This window comes from Perognathus longimembris, chromosome 4 (genome assembly GCF_023159225.1).
Source record: "Perognathus longimembris pacificus isolate PPM17 chromosome 4, ASM2315922v1, whole genome shotgun sequence".
Classification (NCBI taxonomy): Eukaryota; Metazoa; Chordata; class Mammalia; order Rodentia; family Heteromyidae; genus Perognathus; species Perognathus longimembris.
The window spans coordinates 49,718,522-49,736,174 of record NC_063164.1 but is presented as its reverse complement, the minus strand read 5'-3'; the positions used below and the strand labels follow the sequence as shown (position 1 = coordinate 49,736,174).

Here is a 17,653-nt window from a genome sequence, read left to right as displayed (position 1 = left end):
TGTTTGGACCTTTTGCCTATTTTTATTTTTTATTTTTCATCTTTTGTGCTTGAACTCAGAGCCTGGGCACTGTCTCTGAGCTTTTTTACTTAAGGCTTACACTCTACCATTTGAGCCACAACTCCATCCGCTTCTGGCTTTGTGGTGGTTAATTGGAGATAAGAGTTTCATGGATTTTAGTACCTGTGTTGGCTTCCAACCGTAATTCTCAGTTCTTAGCCTTGTTGAGCAGTTAATATTACAGGTGTAAGTCACTACCATCTGGCTTTTTCCCTATTTTTTAATCAGCTGTCCATTTTCTTATTGTTAAAACTCAAAACTTACTTACTGATGGGTTCATTGTGAAGTTTCTATATATCCTTAGAATGTATCTTGATTAGACTTAGCCCTTCCTCACTCTCCTTCATTCCCTGTCTTCTTAAAACAGTTTTAACAGATTTCATTGTTCTATTTTCATACATGTATATAAAGCACTTTGATCCGATTTCCCCTCTCCCACTGATACATACCACCATATAGTATCCCTCAAACACTGTTATTGATTAATTGTTCTTAGGTTAAAGTCTTAGTCCTTAACAAATGCCACAGAAATCCTACTGAGCTGGCTGTTCCATCTATACAGTATTACACTTTCACTATTGCTTTATATATTTCAAATACATTGCTCTTTCAAGTCCTTGAATGTGTCCAGTTCCTTCCTCATAGCTATATTCACTGCTTGTACCATTCATTCTGTGTGCTCCCCTTTACACAAGTAATGATTTTCATTCTTTAAAGTTTTGCTAAGACATGAGTTTTCAACACATTCTTGGAGCCACGCACATGGCTTATTCTTATCCCAAACTACACATTTAGCATCAGTCTTTCACAGTAGACTAGAATCTCCTATCCCAGAGTCACATTTGTTTTCACCGTTGTCTGCACAGAGGTCAATATTATGTCTGGCACATGCTAGATAATAAATATTTGTTAAATGACTATCCGAGTATTTACACAGCCTTTTCCTGGGTAAGGAACTGGGAGCTAGTGGCTCATGCCTGTAACTCTAGCTACTCAGGAGGCTGAGATCTGAGGACTAGGTTCAAAGCCAGCCCAGGCAGGAAAATTGATGAGACTATCTCCAGTAAACCACTCAAAAAAAGCTAGAAGTGGTGCTGTGGCTCAAGTGGTAGAGTGCTACCCTTGAGCAAAAGAAGCTTGGGGACAGTGCCCAGGCACCAAGTTCAAGCTCCAGGACTGGCCAAAAAAAAAAAAAAAAAGTAAGGAAAATTAGCTAGACAAAATAGCTGTAAAACTTGGTAGCCTTTGATAAGTTACAAGCCCACCTAGAGTTTTCTCTTTTCTATATTAAAAATGGAAATAAAACCACAGATAAGTACAAAAATGATTATAATTGTAATTAATATATTAAATAATTTATAAAAGTTGAGATATTTTCACTGTAAAATTATAATTATAACATGGTATTTGGGCTGGGTTGTGTGTACTTGTGTAAGTAATTAATGCCTTGGAGTACATTTTAGAAAATTTAAGGTTTTCTTAAATTTCATGTGTCATAAGAATTAAAAAATATAGTAGCTAAATTAAGCTGTTTTTGGAGTAAACTCTGTAATGATATTATTGCTCACCATTACTTAGTAAACCAAAAGAATAATTTATTAAACTAAATATTTTACCAAAAGCTTGTTTGCTTGATGTTTGCTGAAAATAACAGTTTGTTAATCATCAACAAAAATGTCTTTCAAATAATTATGCAGCCTAGAATTTTGGAAAGTTAGATCCTTTTTGTAACATTTGCCCAAACAAGTCTGTTATAGTGCTTTCTCTTTTAAATTAATTACTTAAGATTTTATCATACCAGCTGATAATGTATATCCACCTCTTCCTGAAGAATGGTGATAACAAAGATTTGCAAATTTATTACCCCCCCACCTCTATTCTTGGGCAAGTATAAGAGTTAATTCTCAGTTGGTGCTGTCTTGTTATTGGTTCCATAATTCTGAGAGGGGGAAAAAATGACCTAGTTTGGAGGTAAAAACTCACCTCAGCCATCATATTCTGTCACCCATGTAAACTTCAATTTATGTTTCTAAAAGGTATCTGCTTTCTTTATAGCAGAGCTTCAGTTAAATATAAAAGCTAGCCATATAGCAAGATCAAATATGGACAGGTGCTTTTGTAAGTACAGTTAATTCTCAAGTTATGTATCAACATGGGATCACATCTACTAACCTGTTAGGACAGTTACTACATAAAAGTCTCAAGACCAGTGTTGTGAAAAATTAAAAACACCACAGAAAGAAAAGTAAACCCATATTCTACACACAGAAAACTTGTAAAAGGAAGAATCTACAGAAAAGGAGAGTATAAAAAAGAAAAAAAATATCTAACATTGAAGAAAAAAAGACATTAAGAACTTATTTTGCAAAAGACCTTTATGAAAGCTTCTGCATCATTCAAATTACTCAAAGGTGTCAACAATTCAAGTTAAAATAGATAACTTTATTGAGAAACGTGCTTTGTCAGTGAGAAAGTTACAATTACAAATATTTTCATTTAATAAAATTAATATATCATTAATTCTAAAAACATTTCTTTATTATCTGAAACTGCAAATTATATCATTCTGATCCAGGGTTTTCTTTAGTCCATTTAGAAGTCCATTTGTGCAAATTGCAGAATGTACTGTGTATGATTTGTTCACACAAATTCACCACTTGAGCATGAGTTGCCTGCATGCATGCAAGTTCTCTATTCAACTACAAAAATCTCCTGGTAAAACAGTGAGGTGTTATGCTTACTCCTGAGCATTCATAGTCATAATGTCATATGTTTTTAAAAGGTTTCACAGCAAGACTGTTCTGCTTAACACATCCCCATTTCCTAATCATAACATAAAATCCGTGTATGTTAATGTTAATAGTACACTAAAGAATAAATTCCTCGTTAAATACACTCAACTTCCATGCAGGTTCTTTTTTTTAAAAAAAATGGCACTAACCCTATAATTTTCTAAATGGCTTTTTTAATATATGAAACTAAAAATATGAGATAACTATTTGAACATGTTTTAAATAAGTTAAACCAGCACTGAAACCTAATAATTAAGTTGATGTTCAAAGTTCATGTAAATGGATTACTTTGTAATTTTTTGAAGTTAAAGGTTATCTGAGATTATTATGGTCTGAATGTTTCTGTCTCCCCACAAATTCACAATGTGATGGCATGAGGAGGTGATTAGGTCACAAGGGTAGAGTCCACAAGCGTGGGTTTAGTGCCTTTTTAAAGGGCCAAAGAGACCAGAGTTCTTCCCTTTCACCATGTGAGACACTATTTGTTTACCAGAAAGACAGGAAGATACCATCTGTGAATTGGGAACAAGGCCCTCAACAAACACTGAATCTGATGTTTTACAGAGCTAGTTTTCTGTTGCTTATAAGCCATCTAGCTTATGCCATTTTGTTTTATCAGTCTTAATGGACTAGAATAGCAACAATTAGTAATTTTTAAGTTTTATACATGGACACTTTTTAAAAAGTTTTCAGTGATACTAGGGTTTGATCTGGGGTCTTACCCTTTCTAGGCCACTTGAGCTACATTTCCAGCCCTGCTTTTTGCTAGTTATGTTAGAGATGGAGTCTAGCAAACTTTTATGCCTCGGCTAGCTTCATGATTCTCCAGATTTCAGACTCCTGAAATAACTAGACTGTTAAGTGTGACCTGCTAATGTCCCAGTTAGTTACATAGGCACTTTAAAAAGACTGAATTCTAAACAGTGGTAGAATGGTAGGTTTAGAATTTAAAATCTGGTCTTCACACATGTATGTATAGTTTGTTTTTCCCCTTTTTTACAAATTTTTCCTTTTTTCACTGCAGGGAACAAATTACTGCTAGAGTTATTCTGCATGGTACTATTTTGCAGAGTCCAGAGATAAAATATTAAATAGAAATAATTTAATAACACTTAAATGAATACGCTCAAATTACTTGTAGTAAAAAAGATCAGTCTGTACTTTAGTTGAAGGATTGGGGAGATGATAAAGGTCTCTGAGGTTGTTACTCCCTTCTTTGAAAGCTTGTTTGTCGGTTCTAGCAGGGTCATGCAGCCACTAGTACACTCCAGACTGAGGAACATCTCCCTGTCTTGGATAAGGCTAATCTCTTTGACCAAATGCACGGCTTCAGGAGAGACACACATGGGGTGGTACGGGAAGAAGGGGACACCCACGTAGCCTACCAGGCCTGGCCAGCCAGGTGATCAGTGGGGAGCCAGATGTCACAGTCCCATCGCCCTCACATCCATCATATTCCTTTCCTAATGGCATAGAAATGCAAGAAATACCAACCTTAATAAATAGTACCTTTAGTTTGTAAATGAACAATATTTGTCAAAGAAATGGAAAAACATTAAAAGAATAAGGGCCTTTTAGATTTATTAAAATTTAGAATTATTAAAATTATTTTGTGGAATGCTATCAATAAGTGTAAACTGATATAATTTAAAGTGCATTTGTCTAACAGTAAATTTCATGAATTTGACAGTTTAAAGGATAGTCAATGTTGGTTTTTAAATCATAGCAGTTACAGGAACAATTACTTTAAATGTTGGCATATTAGTATTCTAGTAATTATTCATTATCAAAATCTGAACTGTTGATTTGGTTTTCCCTTTTCCTTAAGCCAGTTTTATATACACATAAACTCACATGATATCAGTTTGGGGTAGGAATGTATCTTACCAGATTTTACAGAAGAGGCAACTGAGGCTCAGAGAGGCTGGAACTTGCCCAAGGTCACACAGCCAAAAATGATAGACATGATTGTTCTTGTGGGGTTCCCTGCTTCATAATTTATGTCTTAGGGGAAAGTGAGGATGGGGATGAATGCTCAGTTACTTTATAGCTTTCCTGGTGAGGGGTGTTTGCATGAGTAGCAGGAGGACTTTGTTCAGGACTCTTTTGAAGAAATCTGTAAAACAAGTACTCATCCCGAAATTCATAGTCATTAGTAATATGTTGGATGACACCCCCTTGTACCAGTCTGTCTCCATATATCACAGCTTCACCACGGTCAGAGGCAAGGCCAACTTCAATGAGCCAGTTCACCAGGTCACATCCGCAGAAGGTCCCAGCAGAAGTCTTAGCACCACACCTGTATGTCAAAGGAATGATTCACCCATATGTTCTGTAAATCTGGTATCAGCACTGCATGACAGAGGACAAGCAAGGAAAGACAGAAAGAAACAAGGAAAGACAGTGTGATGGTTAAAAGCATGGCAGGAATGACACTATTCTGAACATAAAGGAGTTGCTAACATCTGATGCTAGAATGATCCTCTGGAGGAAAACAAAATATGCTATTAATGCTTGTGAAGACAGAAATGCTCAAGCAACACCAAAATGACATAGATAATGGAAATAATACGGTCAGAAAAATACTGTTTTTATGGAAGCATGCCCTCTGATGAGGAAATCTGTCTTGTAGACAGTTGAATATTATATTTTACAAATAATTACACTCAGCTCTGTTAGGTAATGCATCAGAGGAATATTAAATACTTTTACAAGCTCTTAAGAAGTGATTATTTTAGTTGGATGTGATGGTATACTCCTATAATCCCCAAACTAGGGAGGCCAAGGTATAGGAATTTCGAGTTTATGAGCCTGGTCTGGGCTACATATAAATAGTGAGACCCTGCCTCAAAAAATAAAAAATAACAACAACAAAACCCAACAAAAACAAATGACTAGTTTTCTGCTTTTATTAAGCTACCCAAATCAAACATTATTTTTAGCGTACAATGCCCATAGGCAAGTCTTTCTTCTTGCTTTCAGTAACCAACACAACTACATGTTTGCCAGGAACTTGCATCATTAGGAAGCAAGAAAAAACAAGTAAGCTCTGTGTTGCAACAAATATTTTGTTTTGTTTTGTTTTTTGCCAGTCCTGGGGCTTGAACTCAGGGCCTGAGCACTGTCCCTGGCTTCTTTTTGCTCAAGGCTAGCACTCTACCACTTGAGCCACAGCACCACTTCCAGCTTTTTCTATATATGTGGTGCTGAGGAATTGAACCCAGGACTTCATGTATACGAGGCAAGCACTCTTGTCACTAAGCCATATTCCCAGCCTCCAAATCTAAGATTTTAAGAGTGTATTTCAATTGTGAATCTACTTGTCAATTATTTAAAATTTGTCTTCCCGATGCAATGTAAAATGCCTTAAGTATGAACAAATAAAGAAAGAAAAAGAAATGCAAAAATATAAAATAAATGATAAAAGATGCTCTATTTACGTGAAAATATGTCCATTTAATATAAATATGCAATAGACAAAATGAATCTACCCACAAGTAACAATCAAGATGTAAAAACTGAAGTGTTTGACAATAGGAGATAAAGGACAGAAGATCAATATGAAATGAGAAATAATAATGGAAAATTTAAAACATTTTGTCCTAAAATATATTAGTTTCATGTAAAAATGGTAAAAGATTAATATGCATTTTAATTACACAGAATTACAATATTTTGACCTGTGCCTGAGCCTCCTTTCTGCTTACTGACTTTTAAGTTTTAGTCTAATGCCTTCTGTCCTAGACTCAGAGTAATATTTTGTTTTTTGATGACTGTGATCTGGCAGCTGTAACAGAAGCCTATGAAATTGTACAGAGTGACAGCTAATGTGACACTGTAGAGGCTGTAGAGGCCTAGAAAGAGGAAAATATCAGCCTACCATATTACCAGCTGGTGCCTATTCAGCCATCTGGGACCAAGGCCGCCTGGCAGGCCTGCAAGTGGCAAGGGCAATGCTTCCTGACATTTGGTGAGCACCATAGACCTGACAGAGCTAATATGTAGTTTTCTTTTTTCAGTTTTAGAAAAACAACTTTAATTCATTGGAACTATGTATAGAAAATATCTTGAAATACTTGTGTTCAGCCTTTCAAGGTACAAAACTAATTTTTCTCCGTAGTTTGTCATTGCCAGAAACTGGGCTAGCCCCATCAGACATTTTGTTACCTAACTCAACCTTAAAAATAAGATTTTACTCAGGAAGCTGAGATCTGAGGATTACGGTTGGAAGCCAGGCTGGGAAGGAAAGTCCTGAGACTCTTATCTCCAATAAACTCCTCAGAAAAAGTAGTGCTACGGCTCAAGTAGTAGAGCACCAGCCTTGAGCACAAAGAGGCTCAGAGACAGGGCCCAGGCCCCCAGTTCAAGCTCCCGGACTGTCAAAAAAAAAAAAAAAAGACTTTAAAGAAGAGGAAAATTAAGATTTTGAGAACTGAACTTGCCTATTATCACACATCCATGTATTTCAGTAATAATCTATATTCAACATGGCCACGTCCTACTACCTATACCATTTGCCTTCTGATTTTAATGACATATATGTTAAAAAGCGTGACACAGTTCATAGAACTAAACCATACTAGATATTAATTTTCATAATTTTTATTGTCAGAAACCACATAAAAGGGATTGTTTTTTATGTTTTGTGCTTTGTTTCCTCTTTCGTGACAACTAAAACTACTAGCATTACAACATCTGCTTATTCAAAATTCATCATTTCCTGCTGCAGCATATTGACTCCAAACCTTGGGGGTCAGAACAACAAATGTAATGCCATGGACTAAATGTTAGGATTTGAGGTGATAAGCAGAAGAATTACAAGGTAGAACTTCCATTTTGTTTTAGTTATTTATTTAGCCGTGGGGCTGCCTGGGTGCTGTCCCTGAGAGTCTTTGTTCAATGCTGATGCTCTACCATTTTGAATCACAGCTCCACTTTCAGTTTCTGGTGGTTAATTGGAGATAAGAGGCTCACAGACTTCCTGCCCAGCTGGCTTTGAACCCTGATCCTCAGATATCATCCTCCTGAGTAGCTAAGATTACAAGGATGAGCCAACAGCACCTGGCTCCATTTTGTATTCTAGACAGTAGCACTAGTAATATGAAATAGCATAGCAGTAGGATATAAGAATATAAAATCACCTGCAATCCAATGTATTAGAGGCTGGAAAGTAAAAGTGAATAGGTACTACACTATCATTAGCGAATAGCCAATATGAAGTAAGCATTGGCATTTTGCCATGCTCTAGTTCCCTTTAAAGATTCATATTTTATATAGAAACAGAAATTATATGACATTTAAAGGACATTAAAGTCATAGTAGGTGCCAGAGGCTACTTGGGGGCGCTGAGATCTGAGAATCATGATTGAAACCTGGCCTGGGCGGGAAAGTCTGTGAGACTCTTATCTCCCAATAAACTACTAATAAAGGAGTGGGGGGCGGGGAACAGAAGTTGAGCGGTGGCTCAAGTGGTAGCACGCTAGCCTTGAGCAAAGAAGCTAGAAATAGCATCCAAGCCCTGAGTTCAAGTTTCAGAAATGGCAAAGATAGATAGATAGCTTTAAATAGGCATTAAATTCAAAGTGATGTAGCTTTTTTATATGTGAGTTCTTCAACTACAAACTGACCCAGAACTGTTAGCCTGTTGAAATCCAAAATTAATCATGTAAAATATAATTATCTGGAATCTATACTGGTAATTGGCTTACCTTCTTTTCTTGACAATGTTTCGAATACAAAGGTCACGATGATAATGAATAAATTGTTGACAGGTCATTTTTATTTCCTCAGAAACAGGAGATTCTCTGTTTTCTGCAGTTTCTTTATTATTCCAGAGGAATTCAAGCCTGAAAAAACAAAAAACCAACCCAATACTTAAGTATCCTGTTTTCATGGAAAGTAAAGCACTGAGAGAATCCTTCAGGCCCCACGAAAATGACTGCTTCAAAGCAGCTGCAGTACCCAGACACCATCAGTTTCTGAAACAGAAGCATGCTTGTTCTAAATTCACTTTTCTACTAAAAACAGGCTGGGAGGGGACCTGATCATTTTATAGCTCCTAACAGTTAATAAAGATATGAAAATATTAGTACATTAGTAAAATGGGTTTTCACCTCTAGAAGGGTATAGATTTATTTCAAAACTAAATTTACCTTCTTTTGAAAGGTAGGATGATTAAATGCTTGTCCAATCCAAAGATTCCAAAGGAAATAAATCCCTAGGGAAGAAAACAAAGTTATTTTTTCTGGATTCAAAATAAAATTTCAATATAGAAAAACAATGGAAGCCACCAAAAGTAGTGCTTGAGGAAGCAGTTGATAGCCATTATAGCAACATTTGAAACAGAACATACAAAGCAGGCCCTTAAAAATTTGGTGCTCGGAAGCATGTATGATACCTAGCTGCTTCATTCAGTCCTATTAGTGATGATGATGATGATGATGATGATGATGATGATTGTCGGGCCTGGGCGTTATCCCTGAGCTCTTTCATTCAAGGTTAGTATTTAATCACTTTTTTTTTTTTGCCAGTCCTGGGCCTTGGACTCAGAGCCTGAGCACTGTCCCTGGCTTCTTTTTGCTCAAGGCTAGCACTCAGCACTCTGCCACTTGAGCCACAGCACCACTTCTAGCCGTTTTCTATATATGTGGTGCTTGGGAATCGAACCCAGGGCTTCATGTATATGAGGCAAACACTCTTGCCACTAGGCCATATTTCCAGCCCCTATTTGACCACTTTGAGCCATGGCTCCACTTCTAGTTTTCTGGTGGTTAGTTGGAAATAAGAGTCTCACAGGCTTTCCTGCCTGGGCTGGCTTTGAACTGTGATCCTCAGATCTCTGCCTCTTGAGTAGCTATGATGACAGGCATGAGCCACTAGCACCCAGAAGTCCTACTAATTATGAAGAGTGTTACAAACAGGCACTAAGAAATCACATTCACATCCCAGCTTGCTGAAGGAAAATGAAAACATTTAAGGCCTACACATATTTCTTCTTTTTGAAAAGAAAATATTTCTCACTCTGCTTATTTATTTTTTGTTGAAACTTTGGAAATTACATAATTAGTATAATTAAGTATCTGATTATAATAGATTAATTGTTATGGTTTGGATGTAAAGTGCCCCCTCCACCAAAACTCATTTATTGAAGGTATGATCCCTGATACACAATGTTAAAGGTGGAACTTTGAGAGGTAATTGGTTCAGGAGGCTCTAACCTTATAAATGGACTAACACATTGATGAGCTCATACATATTGGGAGAGGGGATCTAGTTGAAAGAAGTAAGTCTAAGTGGAGGTCATGATTGCTTGTTTGTCTCCTCTGTCTCTCCATCTCTCTCTCCTTCCCATCAGTTGCCATGGCCTGAGTAGCTTTGCTGTACTTTGAGCTCTCTACCATAATCTGGCCTTGTCAGAGGTCTAAAGTCATGGGGCAAAGAAATCATGGACTGATACCTCTGAAACTTGTGCTAAAATTAATATTTTATCCTGTTAACTTGATTTACTCAGTTATTTTATCACAATGATGGGAATCATGATTAACATAGAAAATGGAGAGACTTCACATAAAGTGATTGTGGATCGTGGCCAGCGAACAGTTTGAAGGATTTGAACACATGGTACCAGTCACAGATCAGGATGACGTGGGACTGCTTGGGGAGGGAGTGGCTTTGAGTGGACATTTGTCAGGCATACAGAAATGCAGGTTGGTAGCTGGTAGGCTGGAAAATGCAGTATTGCCTATTTTACATGCAAAATATACATGAAGCACCTCATTTTGTTCACCCCTTAACTACAAACATTAAAAGAATATCTTACTATTATATCAACTCCCCAAAAGAAAAACAAGATGGGAGTGAGGTTTGTGTTTCATTCCTTTGAACCACTGAGGCATAAGCTATGTGGGCAGCATTTTAAGTGCAGTCTTGCTGGCATGAGCTCTGCTCATGATGAAGCTCCATGGAATAAAGCTTTCTCAGTCTCTGTCTTGGGATAGATCAGCTTGCAGTGGGCTTTCTGAATACAAAATGCTAAGGGAAATGTTCAACATGATGTTCACTTGATATCCATCAATTTATGGACAAATATTTTTAAGTCAAAATGTAAAATGTTTAGCTAGGGATGTTGCTTGATATTAAAGCACTTGCCAAGCATGTGTGAGGTCTTGAGTTCCATCCCCAGTTCTACAGAAAAAAGAGAAGGCATTAATGAGATTAAAATTTGAATATAAAATATTCAATAGGAAAGATATCATTTGCCCTTGATTGCTTCTTTTTCTGTGCTGGGGATCAAACTAAGAGTCTTGAACATGCTATGCATTAAATATCCATTTTAAACTGGGCTGGCTGGGTGCTAGAGGCTCATGCCTATAATCCTAGCTAGTCAGGAGGCTGAGATCTGAGGATCAAGGTTTGAAGCCAGCTCAGGCAGACAAGTCTATGAAATTTTCATCTCCATTTAACCAGCAAAGGGCAGAGTGGTAGAGCTCAAGTTGTAGATTGCCAGTCTTGAATGGACAAAACAAGTAAGAGCAAGAGGATCTGAGTTTAAGCCCCAGTCCTGGCACAAAACCAAACAAACTGGGGATGATAATATCTGAATGATGATGATATTTGCATGCATTGCTCTAGTGTTTAAGTGAGATAATGGTTGTAGAGTATTTAACAGTGATTGCCCCACAGCAAACCCTAGTAAAGGCAACTATTATCCTGGGTCAAAATTTATTTACATGCCACATTATATACTTGCTGTGTAAGAAACACTAAAATATAAGCCAAAGGGTGTTTATCAATTCAAGTGTCTAAAGTAAAGACTTAGAGAAGGTAGTTCCCAAGGAGAGTTACTAAGGTCATGAACAGTTTAAAAAAAGAAATTAGGACATTTTATTCTTGCTTAAATTACCATCTTTTTCTCAAAACCAGAGCAAAGCACTATTTGGCCTTCTGGTTGGAATACTCAGTGTACACTCTCTGATGACTTCAACCAATATAATAATTCATTTCTACTAGGAGACAAGCAGCAGCTGTCAGCTGTCATATATACAGGCAGCTGGCAAACACACTACACCCTTTCACTTTAATAGAAAACATCATCCTCCACCATCAATTCATCCAGGAAAGCAAAAACCCCTCAAAGTTCTCAACAAGTAAATACCTGGCCAAAGTTAAACACGGCACAAAAAAACTGCAACTCAACATACAGTTTTCCGGGCTCTTGGTTGAATAGCCACCATAAACAACTGGAAAGATTCTGTAAAGAAAGGAGAAAAGAGTACTTTACTGAAGCACGATAATCATTTCTCTCCATCCAGAGCACAGTACAATAACTTGTCTACTTAATAATTAGGGGGAAAGATGAAAGGGGAGAAACACTGAGGGAATATAAAGGCTTTGTCTTTCAAACAAGAGGTTTCAACCTCTCCTCCTGACAGATGTCATTCAAACAGCATCTATTCTGATCAGATTTGAAGCAAGAAGACACGAGCCATAATACAGAAGCTTACATAATACACCAGGACTGCCGACTAGCCAAAGACAGGACAGATTTTAAAATTAGTCCCATACAATGAAATCAATTATATCACTAAGCAGTAGTTCTTGGCAGTATGTCTCATTTTTTTTTGGTTTTTGTTCTTCAGCAGCAGTTAAAGAAAGTGCTGCTAGCTGATTTCATACTATATAAGTAACGAGTATCCTGGTGTGAAAAGATTTCATAGGTTATGCGGTCCATCTCCCACCTCTTTAAAGCTAGTTACTCTTGCACCATCTTAAAAAATATATTACAATAACTGAAAATTCACAAAAGAGGATATACAACTGGGCTGAGAATGTGGCTTAGTGGTAGAGTGCTTGCCTAGCCTGCATGAAGCCCTCGGTTCAATTCCTCAGTACCACATAAATAGAAAAAGCTGGAAGTGGTGCTGTGGCTCAAGTGGTAGAGCGCTAGCCTTGAGCACAGAGAGGCTCAGGGATAGAGCCCAGGCCCTGAGTTCAAGCCCCAGGACCAGCAAAAAAAAAAAGAAAGAAAGAGGATATACAACCAATGTTATAATTCACTTAAAGATTATTAGATTAAATATTTAATAATATTTGATACTAGTCAGGGCAATCTATATATCTAGACTATACTTTTGAAAACCAATTTAGTAGAATGCATCCCAAGTCATAGATGTTTATATTCTCTGATCCAGGTTTCTCAAGATTGGGAATCTATTGGTAAATATACTGCTATTCATTAGGGCACTTTGAAGGCCTGCTGGTGATGGTGATGAATGCTTGTAATCTTAGCTACTTGGGAGGTGGTTCAAGGCTAGTTCCAACAAAAAGTTCTAAAGACCGTATCCCAGCTAATAAAAAGCGTGTCTGGCTTCACAGGAAGCATAAAAAGGAACATCATGGGCCAGGCCAACCTGAGCGTAAACCGACACCCTATTAAAAATAAAACAAGCCAGGTGCAGGTAGCTGTAATTGTAGCTACTCAGGAGGCTGAGACCTGAAGATCACAGTTCAAAGCCAACTCTGGCAAGGAAAGTCTGTGAGACTCTTATTTCCAACTAACCACCAGAAAACTGGAAGTGGCACTGTGGATTGAAGCAGTCGAGTGCTATTCTTGAGCAAAAAGAACAGCACTCAGGTCCAGAGTTCAAGCCCCACAACCAACAGACAAACAAAGCAAGCAAAAAAAGTCTGGGGCATGGTTTAAGTGGTAAAGCACCTGCCTCACAAATGCAAGGTCTCAAGTTCAAACTCCAGTACTGCAAAAAAAAAATAAAAGAATCTAGGAAAAATTAGTAGTTGAATAAATTGTAATGTGATTTTCCTATGACTTACTTTGTGCAGCAACACAAAAATAAAGAAAATAATTGAAAAAACTGACATAAATTTGTATATAAAATGATGAAAAATTAGAAACAGACTCAGTATATCACCTCTATAATAACAATAAAAAATCTAAAAAGAAATTAGAAGCAGAGTTAAGAGTGTCAAATCTAGTGGTCATAAACACTTAAATCCTAGCATTGAGGCAGCTAAGGCAGGAGAATCTAGAATTTAAGGATCAGTCTGAGTTACCTACCCTGTCTCAAGAAACTAAGATTTGGGAGAGGCAGAAAAGTTCAAGAGACCTCTGCTCAACACACAGCTGGGTGCCATCGTGCATGCCTGTCATTCCAAGCTACATAGGAGGAGCTCAGGTGTATGCTAGAGTGGGGCCTAAGGCCCTGTCCTAAAAATAACCAATGGAAAAATGGCTAGAGGCATGGCTAAGTAGCAGAGCATTTGCCTAGCAATTGCAGGGCTCTGAGTTCAAACCCCAGTACTACAACAAAGAAAAAGAAGGCAGTAATATAATGGATAGTTTTCTACTTTTCTCTGTGTCCAGAGAGCTTATTTTCATAATTAAAATTAGTTTTTAAAGTTTCTTTTATCTCTCTCTCTTTCTTGTGTATGTGCCAGTCCTGTGGCTTGAACTCGGGGCCTGGGTATTGTCTCTGAGCTTTTTTGCTAAAAGCTAGTGCTTAACCACTTGAGCCACAACTCCACCTCCAGCTGTGTGTGCGTATATGTATGTGTGTGTGTAATTGGAGGTAAGACACACACACACATACACACACACACACACACACACCCCACAGTCTTTCCTGCCTGACTTGGCTTTGAACCACAATCCTCAGAATTCAGCCTTCAGCCTCCTTAGTAGCCAGGATGATAGGCATGGGCCACTGGTGTGCTTAGTTTCTTTTTGTGAGAGATATTGTAACTGCCTGTCCTCTCCCTTTGGTCATTCAAGTACATTCAGAGTGACTTTGCACATAATGTGGAGATACATGTTTTTGCCACACCCACCTTCAAAGCACAGAGTGAGAAGCAAATGAGTGAGTGAAAAACAGAACAGTTGAGTGGATTTAGACAGCAGAGTAATGTAAATGAGTTTGTTCCCTGCCCTATGGCTCAAGATTAGAACACAGATGGCCTCTCTACCACACTCCTGTAAAGTCACTTTTGTAAAAAAACAAAAAAAAACAAACCCACAAATAAACAACAATAAAAAACCCTCAGCAAAAATAGATGAAACATTTACAGCAAACAAGCCAATAATGAGAAGTAGACACAGCAAGACATGTCTTGTCAGTTGCTGGTCCCCGCTTTGCAGATACTGCTCTTCCTCTTGGGCTAATATGCAGCTCTGGGAGTTACAGCGGCTCACACAGTGATCATCTGTGAAACAGAAAGCACAATTTGTAATCAGAGTGGTTTATCTGAATGCATTTTAAATTTATAATGATTCCCTAAGTGAAACAACAAGAAAGCATATTCAGCTGAGAATCAGTATATAATTTTTGATGAAATTGGAGAAGAGCAGTCTCATGTTGTTTTAGGAGAGTTTTAGTCATAGAATGTTTTTATCTGAAAGAAAATTCCACAAGTAATAGTTCCCTTAATACAATTTAGCAATTTTATATCTGTGTAATTTGTCATTTCATTGTATATTAATATTTTAAATAAATGTAATTTTAAAAGTTAAATTAGTAACTCAAATGTCACTGTGATAAATCTATATTTGAGCCACAAGTACCCCATTATACTCTATTTGGGCTGACAGTAAAAAAATGTACTATTATTACTATTATCTTTTATGAAAGAGTTTAAAATTTGCTTTAGAATGGGCCCTTAAGCTGCCAAATAAATACTATACACTATGTTTTGTTCACATATAAAACCAAACCCAAATCACCCTTTTCTGTCCTAAAATAGAAGTGACGGAACTTTCATAAGAAACTTCAACCTTGGGGCTGGGGATATGGCCTAGTGGCAAGAGTGCTTGCCTCGTATACATGAGGCCCTGGGTTCAATTCCCCAGCACCACATATACAGAAAACGGCCAGAAGTGGCGCTGTGGCTCAAGTGGCAGAGTGCTAGCCTTGAGCAAAAAGAAGCCAGGGACAGTGCTCAGGCCCTGAGTCCAAGCCCCAGGACTGGCCAAAAAAAAAAAAAAAAAAAAGAAACTTCAACCTTATCACTACACTCTATATGTTAGTAAAAGAAAATGCTTTTACACAATACACTAATGTCTAGCCTTTAACAAGTCAGTTACGAAACATAATTTTATAGCTCTTACCCTCAAACCCTCAAACTAAAAATAAAAGTTTGTATTTCCTGGACTGATCTTTATAACAGGTCATATACAGTATCAAAAATGGGCCTGTGAGTGGGGTACTGGTCACTCACCCCTGTAATCTTAGCTACTGAGGAGGCTGAGATCTGATGATTGAGGTTCAAAGTCAGCTTGGGCAGGAAAGTCCATGAGACTCTTATTTCCAGATAACCACATGAAAACCAGAAGTTGAACCGTGGCTCAATGTGGTAGAGTGCTAGTTTTCTCTGAGATAGCACCTAGGCCCTGAGTCCTAAGACTGACCAAAAAAGGAAAGAAAGAGAAAGAGAAGAAGGGAAAGGAAAGGGAGGGGAGGGGAGGGGAGGGGAGGGGAGGGGAGGGGAGGGAAGGGAGATGGGTCTTTGCAGCACTGACACACACCTAATTCTAACTGCTACTCAGGAGGCTGAGATCTGAGAATCTAAGTTCAGGCCCAACCGGAACAGACAAGTCTGTGAGACACTTGTCTCCAATTAGCTAGTGAAAGTAGAGGTGTGGGGCAAGTGGTATAAATATATAGTAGCTCAATGTATATATCAATGTATATATATTTAATACATAATATATTTAATATATAATATATTTAGCAGATACTTGACCATTAAGTATATAGTGGCTTTCTCTCTATATATACATATTTTTAAATATATATAATATATATTATGTAAATATATTATATAATAAATATATATAAATATATATATAATATATATATATTAGGATTTTGTACCTGCTAGGAAAACATTCTTCTACTTGAACTATGCCAGTAGTCCATCTGCTTTTTAGTTTATTACTCAAAGATTGTCTCATGCTAATGTTGCCCAGGCTGACCTAGAATCATGGCCCTCCTATCTTCTCTTCTTTCCCAATAGCTGGGACCAAATGAATGCACCATCGCATCTGGCCTAAAAGATGATTACTTTCAAAGATTTTTTTCCCTCCTTTATTTTACAAGACGTGTTTAAGACGTGAAGATTCCTAATTAATTAAGCTCTGTTTAATTAGTCCTGGTCCTATGGGTAAAGAGTAGGGGAAAGTCTCAGCTTTTCAAACAGAACCAGAGAGAGAGAGAGAGAGAGAGAGAGAGAGAGAGAGAGAGAGAGACAGACAGACAGACAGACAGACAGACAGACACAGAGAGAGAGACAGACAGAGAAAGAGAGAGAGATCCTCAAAGTAATACCTTTGGAGCATACTTCTTGGATTTATGAGTTAATTTTCACTCCCTAGGGATTATACCCAGGGCTTCACAGATGCACTCTATTACTTAAGTATAACCTCAGCCATGTGAGTTAAATTCATTGGAAAATGTGTATGTATGTGTATATGTGTGTGTGTGTGTGTGTGTATGACACTACTTATTACTATAAGACTTTTTTGTTCTCAGTATTTTGTTCTCAGAGCTTTGTGCTTGCTTAGCAAGTGCTCCTTCACTTGAACCATGTCCCCAGCTCTTTCCTGCTTTTCCGTTATTTTTCAAGTACAGTCCCATATTTCTTCCTGGGGCTGGCTTTGGACTGATATCCTCCTATCTCCACCACCTGAGTAGCTAGGGTGCAACCCACTTGGCTAAAACTTCTTTTTTATTTTCCAGTGAGTATTCTATCTACATGATTATTGTCTTATCAGCACTCTTCTCTATTATATT

General features: G+C 37.5%; 1 protein-coding gene across 3 annotated transcripts in view; it reads right to left on the bottom strand.

Annotated features, from left to right (window-relative positions):
- Positions 1-2,476: 2,476 nt before the first annotated feature.
- Gpr155 (G protein-coupled receptor 155) overlaps positions 2,477-17,653 on the bottom strand; it is a 46,433-nt gene continuing 31,256 nt past the window's right edge. For 2 of the 3 annotated variants that reach the window (XM_048345222.1, XM_048345223.1), the window contains exons 12-16: positions 14,932-15,068; positions 12,007-12,102; positions 9,005-9,069; positions 8,561-8,698; positions 2,477-5,151 (exon numbers count right to left, since the gene is read on the bottom strand). In XM_048345222.1, coding sequence (XP_048201179.1) covers positions 4,851-5,151; positions 8,561-8,698; positions 9,005-9,069; positions 12,007-12,102; positions 14,932-15,068 — 737 coding nt within the window. In that variant the 3' untranslated portion in view covers positions 2,477-4,850. Of the gene's footprint in view, positions 5,205-8,560; positions 8,699-9,004; positions 9,070-12,006; positions 12,103-14,931; positions 15,069-17,653 lie in introns of all 3 variants that reach the window. The other variant, XM_048345224.1, reaches the window with a different exon arrangement.